Source organism: Eptesicus fuscus, chromosome 6 (genome assembly GCF_027574615.1).
Source record: "Eptesicus fuscus isolate TK198812 chromosome 6, DD_ASM_mEF_20220401, whole genome shotgun sequence".
Lineage (NCBI taxonomy): Eukaryota > Metazoa > Chordata > Mammalia > Chiroptera > Vespertilionidae > Eptesicus > Eptesicus fuscus.
The window spans coordinates 87,060,382-87,081,478 of NC_072478.1; the positions used below are offsets into that span (position 1 = coordinate 87,060,382).

General features: G+C 51.9%; 1 protein-coding gene across 3 annotated transcripts in view; it reads left to right on the forward strand.

Annotated features, from left to right (window-relative positions):
* The window catches only part of ARHGEF37 (Rho guanine nucleotide exchange factor 37), a 35,432-nt gene extending 23,681 nt beyond the window's left edge, over positions 1-11,751 (forward strand). For 2 of the 3 annotated variants that reach the window (XM_054718036.1, XM_054718034.1), the window contains exons 9-13: positions 82-411; positions 1,842-1,970; positions 5,968-6,163; positions 7,601-7,758; positions 8,433-11,751. In XM_054718036.1, the coding sequence (XP_054574011.1) occupies positions 82-411; positions 1,842-1,970; positions 5,968-6,163; positions 7,601-7,758; positions 8,433-8,642 (1,023 nt within the window). In that variant the 3' untranslated portion in view covers positions 8,643-11,751. The remainder of the gene's footprint in view (positions 1-81; positions 412-1,841; positions 1,971-5,967; positions 6,164-7,600; positions 7,759-8,432) is intronic. The other variant, XM_054718035.1, reaches the window with a different exon arrangement.
* The last annotated feature ends 9,346 nt before the right edge of the window (positions 11,752-21,097 follow it).

Genomic DNA, 21,097 nt, shown 5'->3' on the forward strand with positions numbered 1-21,097 from the left:
GCCTACCTTCCAAGCTCCCTTTTCCCGGTGCCCACCCGCTGCCACCTCTTTCCTGGACTCCCAAGCTCCCCTCTCCCACAGAAGCAGCGGCTGGAAGACCTGGTGGGGCAGCCGCTGTGCAGCCTGGCCAAAGCACTGGCCGGTCCTCAGAACCTGATCAAGAAACGCCTGGACAAACTACTGGACTTTGAGCGGCTGGAAGAGAAGCTGCTGGAGGAGGGCAGCGTGACCTACGAGGAGGAGGAGGCCCGGCACACGTACCAGGCACTCAATTCCCTGCTGGTGGCTGAGCTCCCGCAGTTTAACCAGCTGGCCGTGCAGTGGCTGGGCCAGATCCTGGGCACATTCGTGGCTCTCCAGAGGGACCTTGCGAAGCAAGTGTTGCAGCGGGCAGAGAGCAGCTTGGCCCAGGTAAGGCCTCCGGGCCTGGGGCGCCTCTGGGGAATAGCCTGGCAAGGCCATGCAGCCCCTTCAGCCGTCTTTTGCAGGAGCCAGGAGGGAGGTTGGGCCTTCCAAACAGGCCATCAGGTGCTGAGGAGGAGGCCGTGGGGGACCTTCTGGATCTCTCTCATGCCTGTTCTCCTTCCATTAGTAGAGTCGGATCATAAAAGCAAGGATGGAGCAGGAACTCCAGGCCATTTCCAGGCTCTGGAACTCAGAAGCAGAGAGGCTCTGCTGGGAGACTAGCACTTTACAGAGCCTGCCTCCTGGGGTGATGGATAAAGCTGTCTCTCCTCTTTGAGAGGGTCTGGGACTAGAGGCTTTTCTTCGTTTTGGCCCTCACAGCATTTAGTATAGAGTTCTCTCTCAGATACTCTTTTTGAATTGAATTAGGCCTGAACCAACTGCAGGAAGAAGCATTTATCTTTCCTAAAGGCAGAGGGGAAATCTGATTAGATGATATTTTCATTCTCCTCCCGCCCTCTAGGGTTCTCTCCAGACCCCGTTGTATTTAGGCTAGGATGTGCTGGGCTGGGGAGTGTTACAGATGCCAGTAGGGGAGGTCAACTTTATAAAAGCAGAAAGAGGGGACGTCTTGGTGGGTCCTGTAATGTAGAATGTTAGAGCCTGTCCGTGATTGATGGACTTGTCCTTGGAGCCTGGGAAATACCTGCATCGTAGAACCTCAGTCTGTCTGCATCCTGGGGACGGGGGAAAGGAGGCTCTAAATCAGAATGAGAGCAGCAAGTTTGTTAACAGAGAGGACTCACTCCTAGGTTATCTGATCAGAGTACAAGAGATGCCTAACAGGGCCAAAGTCTCTGGGCAGAGCGTTATTCAGAACTTGGGTTCCAGACCAGGTCAGGCATAAAGAAGAATGTATGGTCTTGCATAACTGGGAGACCCTGAGTGGATGGAGCCGGAGACCCAGCTGCATTCAGTACTAATGATGTTCGCAGGGCTTGACTTCACTCCACCCCTAGCTCTGTTTCCCTCTCTGGATTGGCTCTGTTCTCAGGCAGGCCTTTCTCTGTATGGTGGGAGAGATGGCTCCTAACAGCTCCAAGCTCTTACCTTTCCATCTCAGAATCCAAAGGAAGAACGGCCCTCTCATTCCCAGCCTTCACGGCCTAAATCTGATGGGAGGACTCCGATTGGCCCAATTGGATCCATTGTCCGATCCTTGGGCCAATCATGGGGCCTAGGAGAAGGGGTGCCATGACTGCCACTTCTGTGGCCAGAGCACCAGGATGGGCAGTTCTACTGGACCCCATAGAAGGACACTTCCTCAAAGGAAGGTGGGGCACTAGGCAGACAAAAACGATGGCTGACCAGGACACAAAGGCCCATCTTAACACACCGGGGTTTACTGTGGGCTGACAGTGTCTGTCCCTACCCAGCTGCCCCACCACCACCTCTCGGAGCCGGCCTTCAGGAAGCTGGTGGAGGAGGCACTGGGCCAGACCGGTCACCAGCTTCGCTCCTTTCAAGAGAACTTCGAGAAAGTGCTGACACCTCCCACTGTTCAAGTAAGTGACCCTCCTTGACCCTCTGTAATGGGGTGAGGCTCAATCCCCTATTTCCTCCCCCTTTTGTAGTTTCAATGTTTGCTGTTACCCGGGAACACATTCTCCCTTTCCCTCTCTCCTTTCTCTCTGAGAGCTGGGGGTGGGGGTGGGTGGGATTCACATTCCCATCCACACATGCTCTTCATGGCCAATAAGCATCAGAGAACAGAATCCATGGGTCAAGAATAAGCCGAAACCGGTTTGGCTCAATGGATAGAGCGTCGGCCTGCGGACTGAAAGGTCCCAGGTTCGATTCCGGTCAAGGGCATGTACCTTGGTTGCGGGCACATCCCCATTAGGGGGTGTGCAAGAGGCAGCTGATCGATGATTCTCTCTCATCGATGTTTCTAACTCTCTATCCCTCTCTCTTCCTCTCTGTAAAAAATCAATAAAATCTAAAAAAAAAAAAAAAAGAAAGCCCATACATTTTACTATTAAGTGAAATCAGGCATAATAATGAGCAAGTGGCATTTAACATCCAAAAACCTGGAACTTCTTCAAAATCTTCATATAAATTTACTGTCTCCTTATCACCTTCTCACTGAACCTGCTTCAAATACCAGCATTCAGACTGAGTAAGATGTTTAAATAAGAAGTCATTTCAGTCCTGGCCAGTGTAGCTCAGTTGGTTGGAGCATCGTCCTGTATACTGAAAGGTCAGGGGTTCGATTCCCGGTCAGAGCATATACCCAGGTTGCAGGTTCAACCCTTTGTCGGGGTGCATGCTGGAGGCAACCAATTCAGGTTTGCCTCTCTCTCTTTCTCCCTCTCCCTTCATCTCTCTCTAAAATTAATAAAAATATTCTCAGACAAGGATTAAAAAAAAAAAGAAAATTTACAAAAAAATTAAGACATTTAAATTTTCTTTTCACTATGGAATTTCTTAAAAATTAAAGTATTGTTGCTCTAGCCTGTTTCACTTAGTGGGTAGAACATTGGCTGCAAACTGAAGGGTCTCGGGTCTGATTCTGGTCAAGGGCACATACCTCGGTTGCAGGCTCAATCCCCAGCCTCAGTTGGGGTGTGTGCAGGAGGCAACCAATAGATGTGTCTCTCTCACATCAATGTTTCTCTCTCTATCTCGCCCCTTCCCTTCCACTCTCTCTAAAAATCAATGGAAAAATATCCTCTGGTGAGGATTAAAAAAAAATTTTAAGTATAGTTGACATACAATATTATATTAGTTTTAGGTGTATTCAAAATCTACATACCTTAATATATAATCACCATGGTAAGACCATCTGTCACGGTACAAAGTTATTATGATATTATTGAGTATATTCTCTGTGTTGTACATTATATCATGTGACTTATTTTAAATGAAGTTTGTATGCTCCATAATGGCTTACAGAACTTTGGATGGCCAAGTGCTGTCTTTGGTAAGGTATATTTCTCTAAAATATGAGGAAAGGGTATCTTTCAGTCAGTCCACTTGACTATACACATGTAGTGTATGTTTTAAAAGTAACTGACATAGCTGAAGGGATACGGGGCTCTCAGGGTTTCAGAAAATGGAAACTGTGTATTCAATCACATGTGAGATGTGAAGGGTCAGCCCCCACGTTCCCCAGGAGGAAGCGGGGGCTCAGAGACACAGAGAGACGAGGAAAGGAGCCCAGCAGCGCTGGCAGATGCCGGCAGCCTTCGCACCTGTCCACGGGGCAGAGACCGTCAAAGACCATCGGAGATGCGTGTCCGCTCTGAAGGGCTGGGGCTGATACTCCTTGGACCACAGCTGTCCCACTCCCCCCACACTGAGGCTGCCCCAGCAGAGGTCTCTTGGGGGGTGACATGGGCCCTGCAACTCGGGGAGAGGAAGTGTGCAGAAAAGGAAGAACAGAGCAGCCCTCAATTGAGTCACAGGAACCTCCCCTCTCTTTCTACTTAAAACAAAATGACAGGTGTGTTTTTTGTTTTTTTACTGGAAAAGCAATCTATGCTGATTGCACAAAAAAGAGAAGACTTGGAAGAACAAAAGGAAGAAACAAATGGGAACATAATAATACCAGTGCGTGTTGAAAATTGGTGTGCGCGCGCACACACACACACACACACACACACACACACACACCCTCCTGTAAATTCCTGCCTTATTTGGCTAAGGGAACAGAATCCACAGAAGTGAGGTGGCCCATCCGGGGACAGCTGCTGTTCTCTACACAGGTAGGCGCTGCCAGACTTGAGAAAGAAGGCAAATGTTTGCTACACCACTGGCTTTTACACTCAAGTTAACACCACCGGTCTGAAATAAGCGGCCCCATCTCTACACTTCCAATTTAGGGCCTGTTTGAAACATTGCATTCTCCTGGTTCTTGATCCTGACTCAGTGAACCCATTGGAATATGGGTAATGGCAGAGTCTGTGCCCAAACGTCCCTGAGGGCATCTCTGTCTATCTCCCTATACCCAGCACCTCCCTACCCAGAAATAACTAACCACAGAAACATGGTGAATATGAATACATCCATATGTATAGTAAGAGAAAGAGAATACATTGGAAATCTATATTCAACATTTTTAGTTTCTTCTTTATTTTATAAAAAGGGGACAGTCACCCCTGAGTCCCCTCTTGTTAATACTTTTGCTGGAAGCAGTGAATGAAAAAACAAAGGTCCTGCCAGGCGATTTTGGGATGAGCTGAATCATTCTCCCAGCTAGGTGGCAGTTCACTCACTCCTGTGTTTCTGTTAAACCATTCACATTCCTGTTCGGGCGCCAATTAATGCTGGTGGTTTTGTTCCAGCATATAGAAGGGTTCAGGAATCTGGAGAAGGCACTGTGTGTAAATTAATCAAGAGTCAAGAGATGAAACATAATTTTGGAAGGCTTTTGGGGGGCCAGAGGAGCTTGGCTAAAGAAACCAAGTTCTCCTGTCTCTCTCGACCCCTTGCTTTTTATTAACACAAATTGTCTTAAAGCAAGGTAGATATACATACCAAAGGCCAGGGTTTGGTATACAGAATCCATTGTCAGATTGGAAGAACTGCCTATGGCTGTTAAGGTATTTGGCCAATAGGAGGCAATAACATGTAGATTAAGATGCCCTCAGCTGTCTGGCAGCAAGCAATCATTTATGCATCCTTTTCAGGTTTGGGGAAATGCCCTTAGCCATTTCCAACAGGCAATAACATATGTGATTCAGCTCTTGCTGAGTCCTCAAGTTCCATCAACCTTTTGATGAAACTCTTGCATTTATGACATGCTGGAATTAGCTTCCGGCACTTACTGTGCCCAGTAAACACTTGTAGGTGCCCAATAAATACTTGTAGACTGAAAACTCATGGGGTAAAAGGTAGCATTCCCTTCCTCCCCATGTGTGGGAGGTCTCCCTGTGTCTGCCCTGTGCTGGCTGAGATGCCCAATGAGTAAGATCTGGTGCCACATGAAGCTCACAATCTAATGGGTTGAAAGCCCCAAACCAGGCACCTCCCTGAGGGTCAACTTAGCCTGGTGCAAGGGGCAGAATTTAGAGCACCTAAATTGGAGCTCTGTGCCTGAGCAATTTCAGAACCTGAAAGTAGAACTTGGAAAACTCCATAAGGTTAGACCTGGGAGGGATTTTATTTTATTTTTTGTTAATCCTCACCTGAGGATATTTTTCCATTGATTTTTAGGGAGAGTGGAAGAGAGAGGGAAGAACAGAGAAAAACATCAATGTGAGAGAAACCCATTGATTGGTTGCCTCCTGCACGCGTCCTGACCAGGGTCTGAGCCAAGGGGGAGCCTGCAACCAAGGCATGTGTCCTTGACCAGAATCGAACTCAGGACTCTTTGGTCCTCAGGCTGATGCTCTACCCACTGAGCCAAACAGGCTAGGGATTTTAGAGGTTGAATGAGGTGAGATTCCCTTGGATACTAATTGCATGTGTTTCTCATCTGATCCACTGCCTATTGGGCAGATATTGGCCCCAGTTTTGACACGCTAACTCAAGCACTGTCTTTATCCCTCCTCTCCCCAGCCACTCCTTCCAGGGGCTGAACGTCAGGTGCAGGCTCTCCTGACCAAGTATGGCCCAGGAAAGCTGTACCAGGTGACAAGCAACACCAGCGGGTCTAGGACTCTGGACCTGTCATTGCCTCGGGGCCAAATCGTGGCCCTCCTGCAAAACAAGGACACCAAAGGCAACAGCAGCCGCTGGCTGGTGGACACCGGGGGTATGTGGGACTTTGTGGGCCCTTCCCCTCCCTCTGGGAAAACCACCCAACAGGACCAGTGGGAGACACAGGTGCCCTCAGAGGTCAGAGTCTGGCCATGCAAATCCAAGGTGGGAATTGAGCCCAGGCGAAAATGCAGGGCTTGGAGCATAGCCAGGTCAGGGTGGTGCATGAAAGGCCAAAAAGAGGAGTTCAGTCTTTCATCGCCACATCTGTTACCCAGCACCCAGTGTGCTGGGCGCCGTGCAAGGGAGACAAGGACCCTGCCTTGGGGACCTCACAGACCAGGGGGGTGGACAGAACTTCAGCATCACCCTGTGAGACAGAGAAAGGGGTGCTTGGTTCCGGCTACGTGGACAGACGTCTGATGTCCAGAATGAGGGGGAGTTTCCTGTGCACTGGTCACAACCTGGGGGTGTGGTGCTCAGGTCTGGGTGCCCCAGTGTAGCCGGGCAGGAGGTAAGGGGCACCATGAACCCAGGAAGAGATGGACCAGAGGAGCATCTCCCAAAGAATATGTGACCCAGAGGCTGGGGGTTACACAGGATGATGGGAGGGGTCTGGGGACAGTTCCCGCCCCCATCAGATGGGAGGGGTCTGTGGACAGTTCCCCCCCTATTGCTACTTGAGGATGTTAATTTTATTGGAAAAAATAACTAGTATATAAACCCATGCCTTTATTTGTTATTGTATGGTACAAGACCAGATTTTAAAAAGTGAGTCTATGAAAACATTAAGAAAAGAGTATAAGTACAGTAGAAATGATGGGAGAACAGTCTCATGACTCAGGCTGAAAACAACTGAGTGGGGATTAAAGCAAGTCTCCCGGGGGAGGGAGGTGGGCGAGGACTGAGTGTGGACGCCAGTCCCACCACTTCACTAGCTGCTTAAAGCTGGAGAAGTGTCAGAGCCTCCCCCCCCACCCCCCGCCCCCACAGCCCGGCGGGCTCAGCAGCAAGATGGGGAGTTGGTGTGAAGACTAGATGATCCGTGCCGGGCTGGCCATTCCTAACGACAGCAGCCAGAACAGCACTGGAGTAGTTCCACGTGAGGAGGAGCCGGGCACTTGGAGAAGGGAAAGGCAGTTTCTGCCTCGGAAAGGCTGTCCTGGGTAAGGAAGCAGCTGCCTCAGGGGAAAGGGACCAGGGGTGCAGTTTTCATCCCAGACCGAGAAGAACGTGTTCTCTGTCAGAGTGTTCAGAACCGAGTGGGCCGCCTCAGGAGGGAATGAGCTCCCTGTCACTGGGGGTGTGCAAGCAGAAGGTAGAGACAGTGAGTGTGGGGGAGAGGACGGGGGGGGCTGAGAGGTTCCTAGATGTCCTTTTAGTGCTGAGAAGCTGTGTTGGCGGCATTGACATCCACGCAGGGCAGTGATTTCTTCTCTCAAAGGGGTGGAGAAGGTGGCCTGTAGCCAGTTAACGTTTGCTATGTCCACAGGACATCGAGGGTACGTGCCAGCTGGGAAACTGGAGCCGTACCAGACCGTCCCCCGGGAGGAGAAGCTCAGGGGGCAGGCGGGGCCTCGCGAGGACTCCCGGCATCCAACACCGGAGCCCACCCCAGCCCTAGTTGCCGCCGTCCCAACCGGGACCCAGGTGAGTGTGAGAGTGCAGGGGGGCTTGTCTGGAGCGGGGCTCTGATTTTTCTCCTCTCTGGAGGGGCCACTGCCAATGAGTCTGGGCCTCGATTGGGGGCCACACCAGGGTCCTGGCCAGGGGTGGGGCCCAGAGAAACGAAGTGCCAGTGCATGCTCCCACATGTAGTTAGACACAGAACGCCGTGCATTGTGTGATTGTGTGCATATGAAATGTTCAGAGACAGAAAGGTCAGTGGTTGGCAGGGGCTGAGGGAGGGAGGGAGGGGAAGTGACCACTAACGGGTGTGGGGTTGCTTTTTGGGGTGATGAGGATGTTCCGGAATTCGACAGTAGGGATGGTTGCACAGCCATGTGAACACATTAAAAACTACCCGTGTGATTTTGAGTAAGTTCCTTAACTTCTCTGAGTCTCAGTGTCCATTTCTGAAAAATGGGGCAAATGGAGCCATAGAACTGTGACAATCAAAACCAGGCAAAGCGCTAGGACAGAGCCTGCCACGTTGTGGGTGTTGGCGGGGGGAGCAGCAGAAACAGAAAGACCAAGGATGTGCTTGGGAGGCGATGCCTGCCCAGCAGTGGGGACTGATTGGCTGGGAGGGATCAACAGCCTTCCTGGGTGGGGTCTGTCCGTCTTCCCACCCTGACCATTGCTGTGTCACTCCCACGTTCCAGGTGGTCGCAATGTACCCCTTTGTGGCCAGAAACAGCCATGAAGTGAGTCTGCAAGCAGGCCGGCCAGTGACTGTCCTGGAGGCCCCGGACAAGAAGGGGAACCCGGAATGGAGCCTCGTGGAAGTGGACGGACGGAGGGGATATGTGCCTTCCAGCTTCCTGGCCAGGGCCCCGAGCCCGGCTCCCTGGGGCTGGAGTGTGCCCTCCTAGGCTGCCCTCCTTGGAGCCCAAGTTGCCAAGGGATGAGGAGGATTAGGGGCTGTGATCCCAGGAGGGAAGAGAAGAAAGAGCAGGCAGGGTGGAGGGGAGAGAGGCCAGCATGGGGTGGGTGAAGGGCACCCAGAGGGCAGCCAGAAGAGTTGGGCGCTGCCCTTGCACAATGCCTGGTGTGGGCGGGCGCGGAAGGCTCCAGCCAGGACGGCTTAGATGTCTTCCTGAAGAGGTTGTTCCAGCCTGTAGTCACAGCATGGAGGATGGCAGGTCAAGTTGATAAGGATTTGCCGTAGCTAATGGCCAGTCCTACCGGGGCCCCCATCTGGGCCTGCCCATGGAGAGGGCCACCCAGGTAAATGTCACCTGTGTGCTGTGTGGGTGTAGGGAGGGGCGCTGGAAAAGCCCAGGGCTGCTGGCCTGACAGTTCACTTCCTACACGTGGTACCAGGAGGCACCGCGGCCGACCGGTCGGTCGTCTTCAGTTCTCCATGCTGGGAGTGAGGCATCTTGGGCAGTGAACCCCTGAGAGCCCTCTCTAGTTGGGAAGCAGGTTCTTGTTGGGACAGCGGAGAGGTTCCCAGGACAGTCTTGCCCAGGCCTGGCAGTGGGTGTGGCCAAGTCACAGTTCTGGAATGTGTGTAGGTACATTCAGAGCCCGTTCCAGGGAAGAGATTTGGAGGGTGTGTTAGGTGGGGTGTGCGAGGCTGTTGCCAAGCAGTTGCACACTGTTGCTGTGTTCTCTGAATAGGGGACAAAGGGACATGCAAATCCCAAAGGAAACTGAAGCAGGTGATTACAGGCCCGGTGGGTGGGGAGGTTAGGTCATGGCTTGGTTTCCTGTTTCTGGAAGCGGGGGAACCCCGGTGGTTTCAGGAGGCCACTGAGGGCCTGGAGCACCAGTGGACTGATGTCAGGTGACTGTGGGACCTTCCACTTGGGACACAACCTCAGGTTTCCCGTCCATAAAGCCCTAACTCACAGGACTGCGGTGAGATTGGCATGAGGCGAAGGACATGGAAGCTCCTTGCAAATGGTGAAGTGCATATAAATGTGAGTTACATTTAAGTGCATATAAATGTGAGTCATATAAATGTGAGTTACATTTATAAGTTACATTTATAATATAAGTGCATATAAATGTAAGTTACATTTAAGTGCATATAAATGTGAGTCGGTAGCAGGATGTGCCGGAAGTGGTCTCAGGTTGGCCCCCACATCAGCATTTGTTCTGCTACTTCCCGTGCCCTCGGCAGGCATTGCTAATCCACTCGGCATTCTTTCCCATAAACCCAGGGTCTGCCGCAGGCTCCTTCTCAATGCTGCAGTCCAGGAGCCAAACTCGTGAACTTGGTGAGATCAAACCTATTGTCATCGCTTCCTAGAACCTGGAAATGGAAGCCCCTCAATAAAGACTGACCCATTGGGGCAATTTTGGATGCAGCTGCTGTTGAATCACCTCTAGGATGTCACTGTGGGGCTAAGATAAATGGTGAGGCTCACAGGAGAACACAAGGGTGACCCAGCATGATCTTGAATACAAACGACAGAATTTGGGGCCAACCCAAGTTAGTGTGTCTGTAAAAACGGGTGGCAGTTGAGACTTCTTTCCAAGAACATCTCTGTTGTTATAACCGCAGTGCCTGGATTGTGGAGGGCTTTTGAGATGTGTATACTAGTACACGCCTGTGCCAGACAGTCTGCACCTCACCTCCTCTGGGCTTGAGAAAGCGTGAAGAATGCAGAATGCAAGGGGACCTGGTCCCCACAATTCCTTTCCCGGCTCCAGTTCACTTTACATGACGCTCTTGATTCATTTTCCGTTCTCTCTCCTGCTCAGATTTCTGATACAAATAGGAAGCAGAGGGGAGCAGATAATAAAATAAATCCACCTGTGGTCCCACCGTACCTACCAAGAGCCTGCCCTGGGCTAGAACCCTCGCTCAGGGTTTCTCAGCTCAGGGCCGCTCACTGCAGTCACCTGGGCAGCTCTCCACTGTGCCCACCCGGAGATTCTGATGGAATTGGCCTGGGGAGTGGTCTGGGCCTCAGGACCTCAGGACGCTCTCCAGGTGCTTGGTGTGCGGCCAGGTTGGGAACCTCTGCCCGAGGCACGCAGTGGTGGACAGGAGAGCCCTGGGATCGGAAATGGCCACGAGCTGTAAGCCAGGACGTGCCCCTCTGTGCCTTGTGCCAGCTCAGTGGCTTTGAACAGGCAGCTTCAGAGGTGGTTTGTGACAGGACAGCCTGTTCTGTCAGGTCCCAGAATGTATATTTAATAAGTGCCGTTAAAAGGGACCTGCACAAAATTGGATGTTCTTGTAGGTACAGGGGAGGACACGGAAATACACTTGGAACTAAATGGCTCTCATGAAGGGAAAATAAAAATGTATCAGTAGCACATGGGGTACGGTATCTCGTGGACCAGGGGGTGAGAGTGAAAGTCACTGAAGGGTGAGAAAATGCGTCTTGAGAAGATGGAGAATGGCCTGAGTGTTCTCCGGGGACTGCATAATGTGCTCCTTCCCCCCAATGCCCAGGACCACTGCACTGTGTCTTGTTTATTTCCCTGTTGAGCTTGCTAAGGTATTTGCCCATGAACCGAACAATACTTCTAAGAGTGGAAGACCGATCACAGGGGTGTCCCTTGCTCCCTGCAGCGGAGTGACTCCTCTCTAACCTTCTGGGCCCCAGCCCAGTTTTGGACACGAGGACAAGATTACAATATCAAAGGGAGAATGAGTGGATTCTCGGTGAATGTGATGAGCTCTAGCTTGGTGAATAACTGATGTGAACCAATGGGAATAAAGGACTTCAAAGATAAAAATGCCTCTTGAATTTGAGTGTCTCTAACCATTGGATAGTCAGATTCCCCAGGGTGACATTGGTTCTCTGGGCACTTGCTACACCTAAAAGCGGCACCTCCTTCATTCGTGTGTTCACTTAAGGAGTGTCTACAGCGCACCTTGGGTGCCTCCTGGAGTTGGCCTTAGCTGGTGGGGATACAGCAAGAAGTCAGACAGTTGGGGGCCCTGGCCTCCCAAAGCCCACAGTCTGGTGAGAGAGGCCAGTCAACAGTCAGTTACATGCAGTGTGAGTGTTGGGGCAATAATAGATGCCACCAGAGCCCGGGGCTGGGGGAGGGTGGGGAGGGGAGGGTTGTCCAGCCCTGACTCAGACCTGGCGGCTACGGAAGGCTTCCTGAGAGAAGTGGTATCCAAGCTGAGGCCTGATGGGTCACTAGGGTTGAGTGAAGGTGGGAGGGAGGGCATGTGCTAAGGCCCAGAGGTAAGAGCTAGCTCTGTTGGTCAGGAAACTGAAATGCTGCGGAGAGAGAACATGCTGTGTGTAGGGGTGGTGGGTGCAGTGAGGGATGGTACAGAGAGGTCAGCATGGTAAGGAGCTTTGGTTTTCTGAGGGCTATGCAGCAGCCGGGGGGGGGAGGGGGGGGCACTAAAAGGTTTAAAGTAGAGCAGTGACAGGCCCAGGGATGTATGTTAGGGTGCAAGCTCTGGTGCATCCTGGAAGCTCCCTGAGTGTGCAGGAGCCTCAGGTAATAGATGTTCTATACCTATTGCTCAGATAAACATGCCAGAGGGGAGGAGAACACAGAAGCGCTGCCTCCGAGGAATCTCCCATCCAGCTGGAGAAGCAAGACATATGAGCATCACACAGTTACCTGGCCCCACAGGGCAGGAGACAAGAGGGAGGTTTGAGGGGGCTGAGGTGGTCATGGAGGCGTCTTGGAAGAGTTGGGGCAGGTGCGGGGCCATGTGAGATAAGTAGGACGGGGGAAGGTGAAAGGGAAAGAGAGGCCTTCTCAGGCCTGGGGAGGCAGTGTGGTGGTGTGAAAGTGTCCAGAACTTTGCCTTAGAAAACCTGAGTTCAAGGCCTACCTGCCCACAGGCAGTAGCAAACACACTTATCTGCATGTGAAGTTTGATAAGGTCCCCAGTCTCCCCTGCCCTCCCCAGTCAGTTCCAAAGTGCTCATGGTAGAGTTCTGGCTTATCTCTAGGAGTCCTGGATCCCTTCGCCAGGACCTAACTTACAGTATAGAAGTCAGTTTAGGGCCTGTTGTGGCAGGGAAGAGACTAAATACCATGGACGAGGGTACAGGCAGAGCCGGTTTCCACTCCTGGCAACATCACAAGGAGCAAGGATCCCGAACAACCCATTCACTTGACCTTGCTCATGTGTTTTCTCTTATGTATGTATATATGTATGTATGTATTTGTTATTTTTTTCAATTATATTTGATATTATTTTGTGTACAGCTTAGTAGTTAGACGATCATATACTTTACAAGGTGTTCCCCCAGAGCTCATCTGCTTTCTTATTGGTAATTTCTGAACTTGCCCTTTCTGGTTTCTCATCTGTAAAATGGGTACAATTCCTGTCCTCACAGGGTGGGTGAGAGGAGTAAATGAAATAATCAGCGCAAATGGTATCACAGGAGGAGCATCACGGCTGTGCAACGAGGAAATGTGAACTGTGACCACCAGGTGGCAGCAGGACTACACAATTCAGCTGTGGGAGGACCCGCCGCTCCATGGAGTCAAACTGGGCAGATGGTGCAAATCAGAGGAAGGACCAGGTGAAAGACGTTAGGGAGTGGTGGAGACTGTGCCGCTCCCAAGCATACAGGCTCAGAAAAACGGAGCAGCTTCTTGGCTCCAGCCTATGTTGCCACATCATAATGAGGCCCCAGTGGTGCCAGACAGTCTGGCTTTTCGAGAGAAGCCAGGAACTAGATGTGAGAGAGAGAGAGAGAGAGAGAGAGAGAGAGAGAGAGAGAGAGAGAGAGAGAGAATGAGAGAGAGATGAATCTGAAACCCCAGCACATTGGGACAACGCTCTGACCAGCTGAGCTACAGGGTCTACAGCCATTCAACTCTGAACTTGCCCGATCTCATCTGATCTCGGAAGCTAAGCAGGGTTGGGCCTGGTTAGAACTTGGAAGGGTTTTGTTTGACTCTTTTGATGTGAGGGAAGTCTTCTGCGTGCAGGTTGTGCGGGCCAGAACTGGCCCCTCAACTGGCCCCTCTTTGTATCTTCTGCCGGAGTGTGGGTTGACTATCCTGGTGGAGGATCTCTTCTGAAGAACTGGCTTCATACCTTTATATTTCCTGTGAGACGCCTTCCTGTCTTTCCACTTTACTCACCACACATTCCTTTCTCTACGTTAGATCTCCGGGGAGAACTGTTTCCTTTTATGCCACCATTACTTGTTGTCTCAAGCTTTTATTAGGTTGTGCACCATATTTTCTGACTCACCTGTGAGGGTCTCCATCGCACTTATCTTACAAGACTCTGTTGAGGAATAAATGAGATACTGATGTAAAATCACTTAGCTCAGCAGCTGGCTCATTAGTGCTCAGCAAACACAGTTATCGTTGTTATGGGGACTGTGGAAGAGATGGCCTGACGTTGGAGAAAGGTTTGCAGGGCCGATCTTTCTCTGGGACGGAGACGAGGCCTGGCCATTCCCCTATGTCGATGAAGCCCCTTGGTCTTGGCTCCCCAGGGCCTGGCTGGACTTGGCTGTCACACTCCGAAGACATTCCTGAGAATTTCCCTCCTTGGCTATCACTGATCCTGCCAGCTGGGTCATGGTGGCCAGGTTTCCATCCGGGACAATGCTCATGGGTGCCAGTGGCCCAGACTCTCCCGCCTCTCTCCAGCCATAGGGCTTCCTGCTGCCCACTGCACCCTTACATGCTGGGCAGGTGCTCAGGGAATCATCAGGCACACTGATACTGCTGGAAGCCTTGCAGCCAGGAGCATCCTCTTGGGGTGTTCCCAAGGGACCCAGCAGCTTTGGGGCCCCCGGATCCTCACTAGGGAGTGAAGAGAAGGAGGTGGCCAGGCTTGTCATAGGTTCTGACTATGGCTGGGCTCATGAGCATCAGCAGCTGCTGTTCAGTTAATCCTGAGGTCTCAGGCAGCCCCAGTGTATCCAGGATATTCAGGTGGTTCTGCATTCCCTGCCTCGGGCCCATTTGTCTGTTGTCAGGGGTTCGGGCATCCTTGGGCCCTGTGAGTGGAAAGAGCTCTAAGCAGTGGCTGCAGGTTTGGGAAGCCCCGAGCCCCGGGAGGTTGGACTAGCGTGGGCATAGGAGTTGCTGCCACCCTCTGAGCATCTCACATCTCCAGAGGATGGCTATTTGCTTGTTTGCGCTCACAGTCATTCCCTGCCCTGCTCTGCTCAGTAGTTTAGGGAACTACATTTCCCAGGCCCCTTTGCCCTCTGGTTTCCTGGTGGGTTTGGCCAATGGGAAGCACTGGCAGGCAGGAGGCGGGGAGAACCCAAGGTATTTCTCTCTCTCCCTGCTTCAGGCAGCATCTCTGCCTGTGGCTGGTCTTCTCTGTGGTTCTAGCTCCCACCGGACAGCCCCTTCCTCAAGGCCTCAGGTCCTGTTGGACAGGTCTGGCTGAAGTCCCATTTCTGTCCAGTGGCCGCAGACACTGCCTCTTCCCCATGTCCCTGCAGCCTAAGAACTGGAGTGTCTTTTTGCTATTAATCTCTGGGGCACATCTCAGATCTTCATTCACCTGTGTGACCTCCTTCCTGTATTGAATTCCTTCTGTTCAGAATGAATAGAGTGGTTCCCTTTCTGAATGGACAGTGACCGGCATGCTGCTCAGCAGCTGGGGGTACAGGTGGGACTGGGTAGTGGAACTGGGGGGCTCCCAGGTGCCTCTGTGCCTCAGGCTGCCCGACCCTCACGGAGGACGGCACCATCTCCAGGTCGGCTGTACCTTCCCTGCGTCAGGGGACCATCCTGCCTTCCCCACCTAGAACTTGGGGATGTGTCTTCAGCAGCACACAGCGGCCGAGTGGGTCACACTCAGGTCCAGTGGCTGTGAGTCTGCTGAGCCGCTCCTCGTTTTGACCAGCTGAGGCTGTTCCCGCAGAGCCCAGCGCAGACACACACACGCAGGAGGGCCCAGGGCCGCTGTGTGAGAGCAGGGCCAGGCTATGGGCAGGGGGAGAGGGTCACCTCCTTCCAGTCACGGTGTCTCAGCAGCATCTGCGTTGGCCCTGGCTCGGGAAGGGGTGGGCAGTGAGTCCAGGCAAAGGAGATGGGCAGTGGGGCTTCTGGCCAGGGAAGAGGCTGCGTGTCTTGATTCTGGGGTCTCTGGGCTTCTGGGCACATCAGCCCAGCCTGTGGCCTGGGGAGAGGCCAGCGCGTTGACAGCACTCTCTGCGGCTTCTCTTCGCGGCTCGTGGGGCTCGTGGGGTGTTACAGGAGGGAGTTACACAACGAACCCGGTGCCTGACACATTTTCCTATGTGTCAAGAGCTGCAAGCTGAAAAACGAGCATGAATCTCTCCATCAGCCCAGCCACCTCGAACCTCATTCTGGAGGCATTTCACGGGATAAGCTGGTGTCACAGTTGGGATTGAGGTCCTGGCCTCTCCCCTGGGGCAGAGCCAGGGCTGGGGACACAGATCCAGCTGCCAGTCCTACAAGAAGGTCAAGTCAGGTGAAGGAGTTGGGAGGTTGGGAGGCATGGTGATCCCAGGGCACACTCCCCAGGGGTGTAGGGGAGGCAGCTAGTACCCAGCAGGCAGTTGGAGCCCCAAGGGGGCACTTGATGACAAGTATCTCTTAGTGTCCAGGCAGGACAGAGATCAAGGTCACAGAGTGGGCAGCAGGGATATGGAGATCATGGCAGGAGACAAGACGGAGAGCTGGGCACAAGGCCGGGGGCCAGCTTCTAATGCAGGGGGCTTCCTACCGAGCCCTGGAGGTGCTGCCTAAACCCCTCCCACGCGAGGCCAGGATGGCACCTATGGAGCCAGGTGGGCGGGACCTGGGAGAAGGGCTCAGGTAGAGGCTGGGGCGGTCAGAAGCCCAGACTTCACATTGCAAAGCACCTGAGTTTCAATCCCGACTCCACAGTGACCAGCTGTGTGACCTCGTTGAACAAGTTACTGTAAGTTACTTCATCTCTTAAAAACCTCACTTTCCTCTTTGTGGGTAAACCAGGAAATAGTCCTACCTCAAAGGGTTGTTGGGATGTTGAAACGGGATAAGGATAGAAGCATTTGGTCCTGTATTGGGAACGTATGAGTGCTTAATAATGATTGATCCCCGATCACACAAGGCTGCATTGCTCCCTCCTGCCCCTCCTCCGTATTCCTACCCACTTTGCAGGCAGAGAGTGACCCTGCGCCCGGGTTTTCTGGGCCAACACTCCCCGTGCCTTCAACTTTCCTCTAATGCCGTGTGCTGCTGACCCTTCACCCCCTCAGACTCTGGAAAATAGCCCCTCACTGCCTACGCTCTTTCCAAACTGAAAGCAAGTGGATGTCATAAGAGGCCAAAGGTTGTCACTGTGGCCACGTCCTCAGATAGTCTCTGTGATTAGTCGGCCATCGTGACTTCATTCTTCCTCGGCGCACTGTGGGTAGCCTTCCTGATAAGACCAGAGTTTGTGGGTCTACCTCCCCCCTGCTTGTCCCCTCCCCCGACCCATACATTTCTAAATATTTTTATCACACATTCTTTTTCATCTCTCCTTCCTGATCAAAAAGAAAGAAAGAAGCCATAGGTCAGAACAGCAACTATAAAATAAAAAATTAAAAAAACATAAAAAAACACCCACCTACAATGACACATACACAAACTATTGAAAAAAATTTCAACATCCATCCTCTTTCCCCTCATAGCAGCCCCCTGGCCACCTCCCAGGCCAGAGATCCAAGGTCTGGCATTCCCCTTAGGGTTTCTGTGTCCCCACCCCCAACCAGAATCAGCGACCCGCCAGAAGGTCCAGATTTACTCCCTGCGGCATGTATTGCGCCAGTGCTGTGCTCTTGTGTTTCTTCATGTGTTACAGTGTGCGTTTAATACATTATTTTTAATACAGTTGAATATGGAATGTGAATTACATCACTTCCTCCCCCAAGTCTGTCACACTTCTTGGACTCCTGTAAGGCATAGCGCCAGCAAATACCTAACCTGCAGCCACGGCCCCAAAGCTACTCTGCCTTGGTCTTCCCTCAGTAAATGGCGCCCTCATCCACTCAGTTGTTCCCATGAAAACCCGGGATTCACCCCAATTCCTCCCTTCCTCTCAGCCCTTCACATTGAATCCCTCAGCGAGATCTCCAAACCCTTCCCCAACCTGGTCTCCGTCTCCTGCTCCACCATCTCCACTGCAGGTACCGCAGCGTCACCTCTCACCCGGCTCCTGCAGGGCCTCCTGCGGGTCTCTCGGTTCCCACCCTTCCCTCACCCTCAGCCCCCTCTCCGAAGAGCACAGTGATTCTTGGAAAAAGTAAGTTAGAGAAATGTCACATCTCTGCTTAAAACAGAACCAAACTCCAACTCCTAACTCTGCCCTAGAGGCCCTGTGTGATGGGCCCTGCCTCCCTCTCACTCCCCCCCCCCCCCCCCCCGCCCCACCACTACCAGGTACTGTGGTTTTCTCCCTGCTCCTGTGCTCCTGCAGGCTTTCTTCCTAGTCCTAAGACTCTAAGCCGTTTCTGACTCAGGGATTTTGCACTGGCTCTTCCCTTCCCTGGGGCGCTCTTCCCCCAGATCTACCCAGGCCTGGCTTCTTGTCACACAGGTCACCTTCTCCGTCAGCTTCTCCGTGCTGCCTCATTGGCCACCCCGCCTGGGAAGCTTCCCACCTCCATCCCTGTCACTCACTGTCACATCACCCTGTCTTACTGTCATTATCCACCGTATCACTCCCTCTTATTTTCTTGTTTGTTGTCTGACTCACCCATTGGAAAGTAAGCTCCTCAAAGACAGGGATTTTATCCATCCTATTCAATGCTAAGTCCACATCCTCTGTAGTGTGTGCCAAATGAAACATGCTTATGTGGAAAAATTACTGATGGTTTATCTGAAATTCAAATTTAACCAGCGGCCCTGTGTTTTTGCTGGTCCACACACATCAGATTTGTTCAGCTCTCAGCCTGGCAGGCCTCTCTTGCAGAATAAAAGGGATCCCAACTCCTTGTTTGAATGCTTCGGGATTTTGAATAGAAAAAAAATGTTGCTCCTTCAACAGGAAGAATTTCAGGCGATAGAGGCCTTTCTTGCTGGTAAAGGGAGGAGGGAGAGTTGGGGCCTCAGCCCAGTTTCAGGATGGCCTCAATTGGCCCGGGACTGACTAATAAAGTGTGAAATTGACTTCATCCTCCACCACGTCTCCTCCCCAGCCAGTGTGTCCCTGTAGCACTCCCTCTGCTGCAACTGATGCAGGCGCTGCGACGGCCCCTCTGTCACCGGCAGACAGGCGGTCATCAACGCCCACGCCTCCCAGGGCCTGGTGCTCTGCAGAGCCCACGAAGCCACCGGCTGGCCTCCAGCCAGGATGGGCTTTCAAAGCCAGAAACATCCCGATGTGGCCTGTCTGATGCCCCTTCTAAGTCAGCCACGGGCCCCTCCTGTTCCTGTTTACCCTCTGGCACTGGCTTTAAGGGAGGGGTGGGTGCTGGAGAGGAGACAGCATTAGGTGAGCTCTTTGGGACTCTCCCTGCCCTTGCCCTGCCTGTTCACCAAATACAGGGTTGGAATCAGAACGAAAGGGACTTCAAAGAGCAATGAAATGAGGGAGCTCAGGGGAGCCCCTGGGGACCTTCAGGGCGGCTGTGGGGAGGGGGGGGGGCGCGGGGAGGGTGATGGGAAGTCCCCGAAACCCGCCTTCCACCAGCAGCTCAGGGCTATTTTTGGATCTATTTTATTTTCTCCTGTTTAAGATTTCCTAGGAAGAAAGGGATACGGTGGCTCTAAGAAGTCCTAAAACCAGTGTTCTAATCTTTTCCAAATATGTCTGTGCATCAGAATCAACTGGAGGAGTTGCTAAGAAATACGGATTCCGAGCCATGTTTGCCTGCTCAGCACCCACTTCTCTTCCCCTGAGGATGGCCTCTGTGTTCTCTTCCAGAGCCCTCCCTGCCCACACACAACCCGTGTGGTTTGGCTGGAGACCCTACTCACTTGGTCTCCAGGGGTGAGCATGTTCCCCAGACCGGGCCAATCAGAGACAAAACGGTCAGCCCGAAGTCAAAGCCTGGCTGGATGGCAGCCCCGGGATTGGCAGAGCTGTAGGGGAAGAGATGCTCTCTTCCAGATGCCTTAGGCTGACAGCGGTCAGGTTGAAACTGTTGGCTAAGAATGAAGCTAACACAGAGGCGAACCATGACCAGGGACGAGAGACAGACAGACAGACAGACAGACTTGCCTCCTGACTTGTTGTGAACACCTGGATCCAGCCATGTCAGATGCTTATCCCCCTGGGCTATTCAGACACATGGGCCAATAAATTGCCTTCCTCTCCCTCCATCCCCCCTTCAACCAGTTTGAGTTGGGTTTCTGCCACTTGCAACTGAGGGAATCCCGACTAATTCACAGATCTAATCTCAGATCTATTGAATGTGACCTCCACGAATGGAGTTCAGAAATATGGACTTTTCAAAAAGCTTTTGACGGAATTCTAGTAAAATGTCACCACTTTATAAGTCATTGTTTGGACATCATTGAGATCCTGGTCCAAGGATATGTAGACAAAAGCTATCCTTCCATAATTAGCCATTGTAATTGTATGTCAAAACCCCATGCATGGTCTCAATCCTCACAATTTGATAAAGTTGCAGATTATTCTTCCATTTTATAGATATAAACACTGAGGCCCAGAGAGGTGAATTAATGTGTTTAAGGGCATGGATCTAGAAGCATGAGTCTCTGAAGCACATCTTCTTTCCACCATTCTACGCTTCCCAGAATGGCCATGTGGCTTGCCTAGAGCCTCAATGACTGGTGTTGGAAATTTCAGTCCTCTCTCTTTAAGAACTCTCTCAATAGGCAAAGCCTATTTGAGTCACTTAATGTGCTATGGCTACAATAAGAGAGGACACCAATGGGATTGGCCTAAACAATAAGGGAGAGTTATTACACAAAATTCTAAGAAGTCCCAAAATAGAATGACTCTAGGGTTGGTTAATTCAGTGGTTCAGTGTCATAATCACGGTCTCAGGTCCTTTCCATTTTTCTGTTCTGCTTTCTTCTGGTTTCAACTGGCTCTCTTTTTGGTTAAAAGATAGCTGCTCCACTTTCAGACATGACAGTGTCCAGCATAGGAGTCTGGTCTGTTTCTTCTTGAGTGTTTCTCTTTCAGTGGAGAAAATGGTTCTGAAAAGCCCTCTGTGTATGTATATCATTGGTCAGAATCTCATCACATGCTCATATCTCATCCAATCACTGGCAAGAGGGGCGGGAGCAACGTGACGGGCTTGAACCAATCATGATTCCCCTGTGCTAAGTGCATACCTGAATAGAACAGGGCTCTTTAAGAAGGAAGGAAGGAAGGAAGGAAGGAAGGAAGGAAGGAAGGAAGGAAGGAAGGAAGGAAGGAAGGAAGGGAAGAAAAGGTGTTGGGTGGTGTCTGAGCACAATTTCTCTCCTGCTCCTTGGCTGGGCCCAAGCTCCA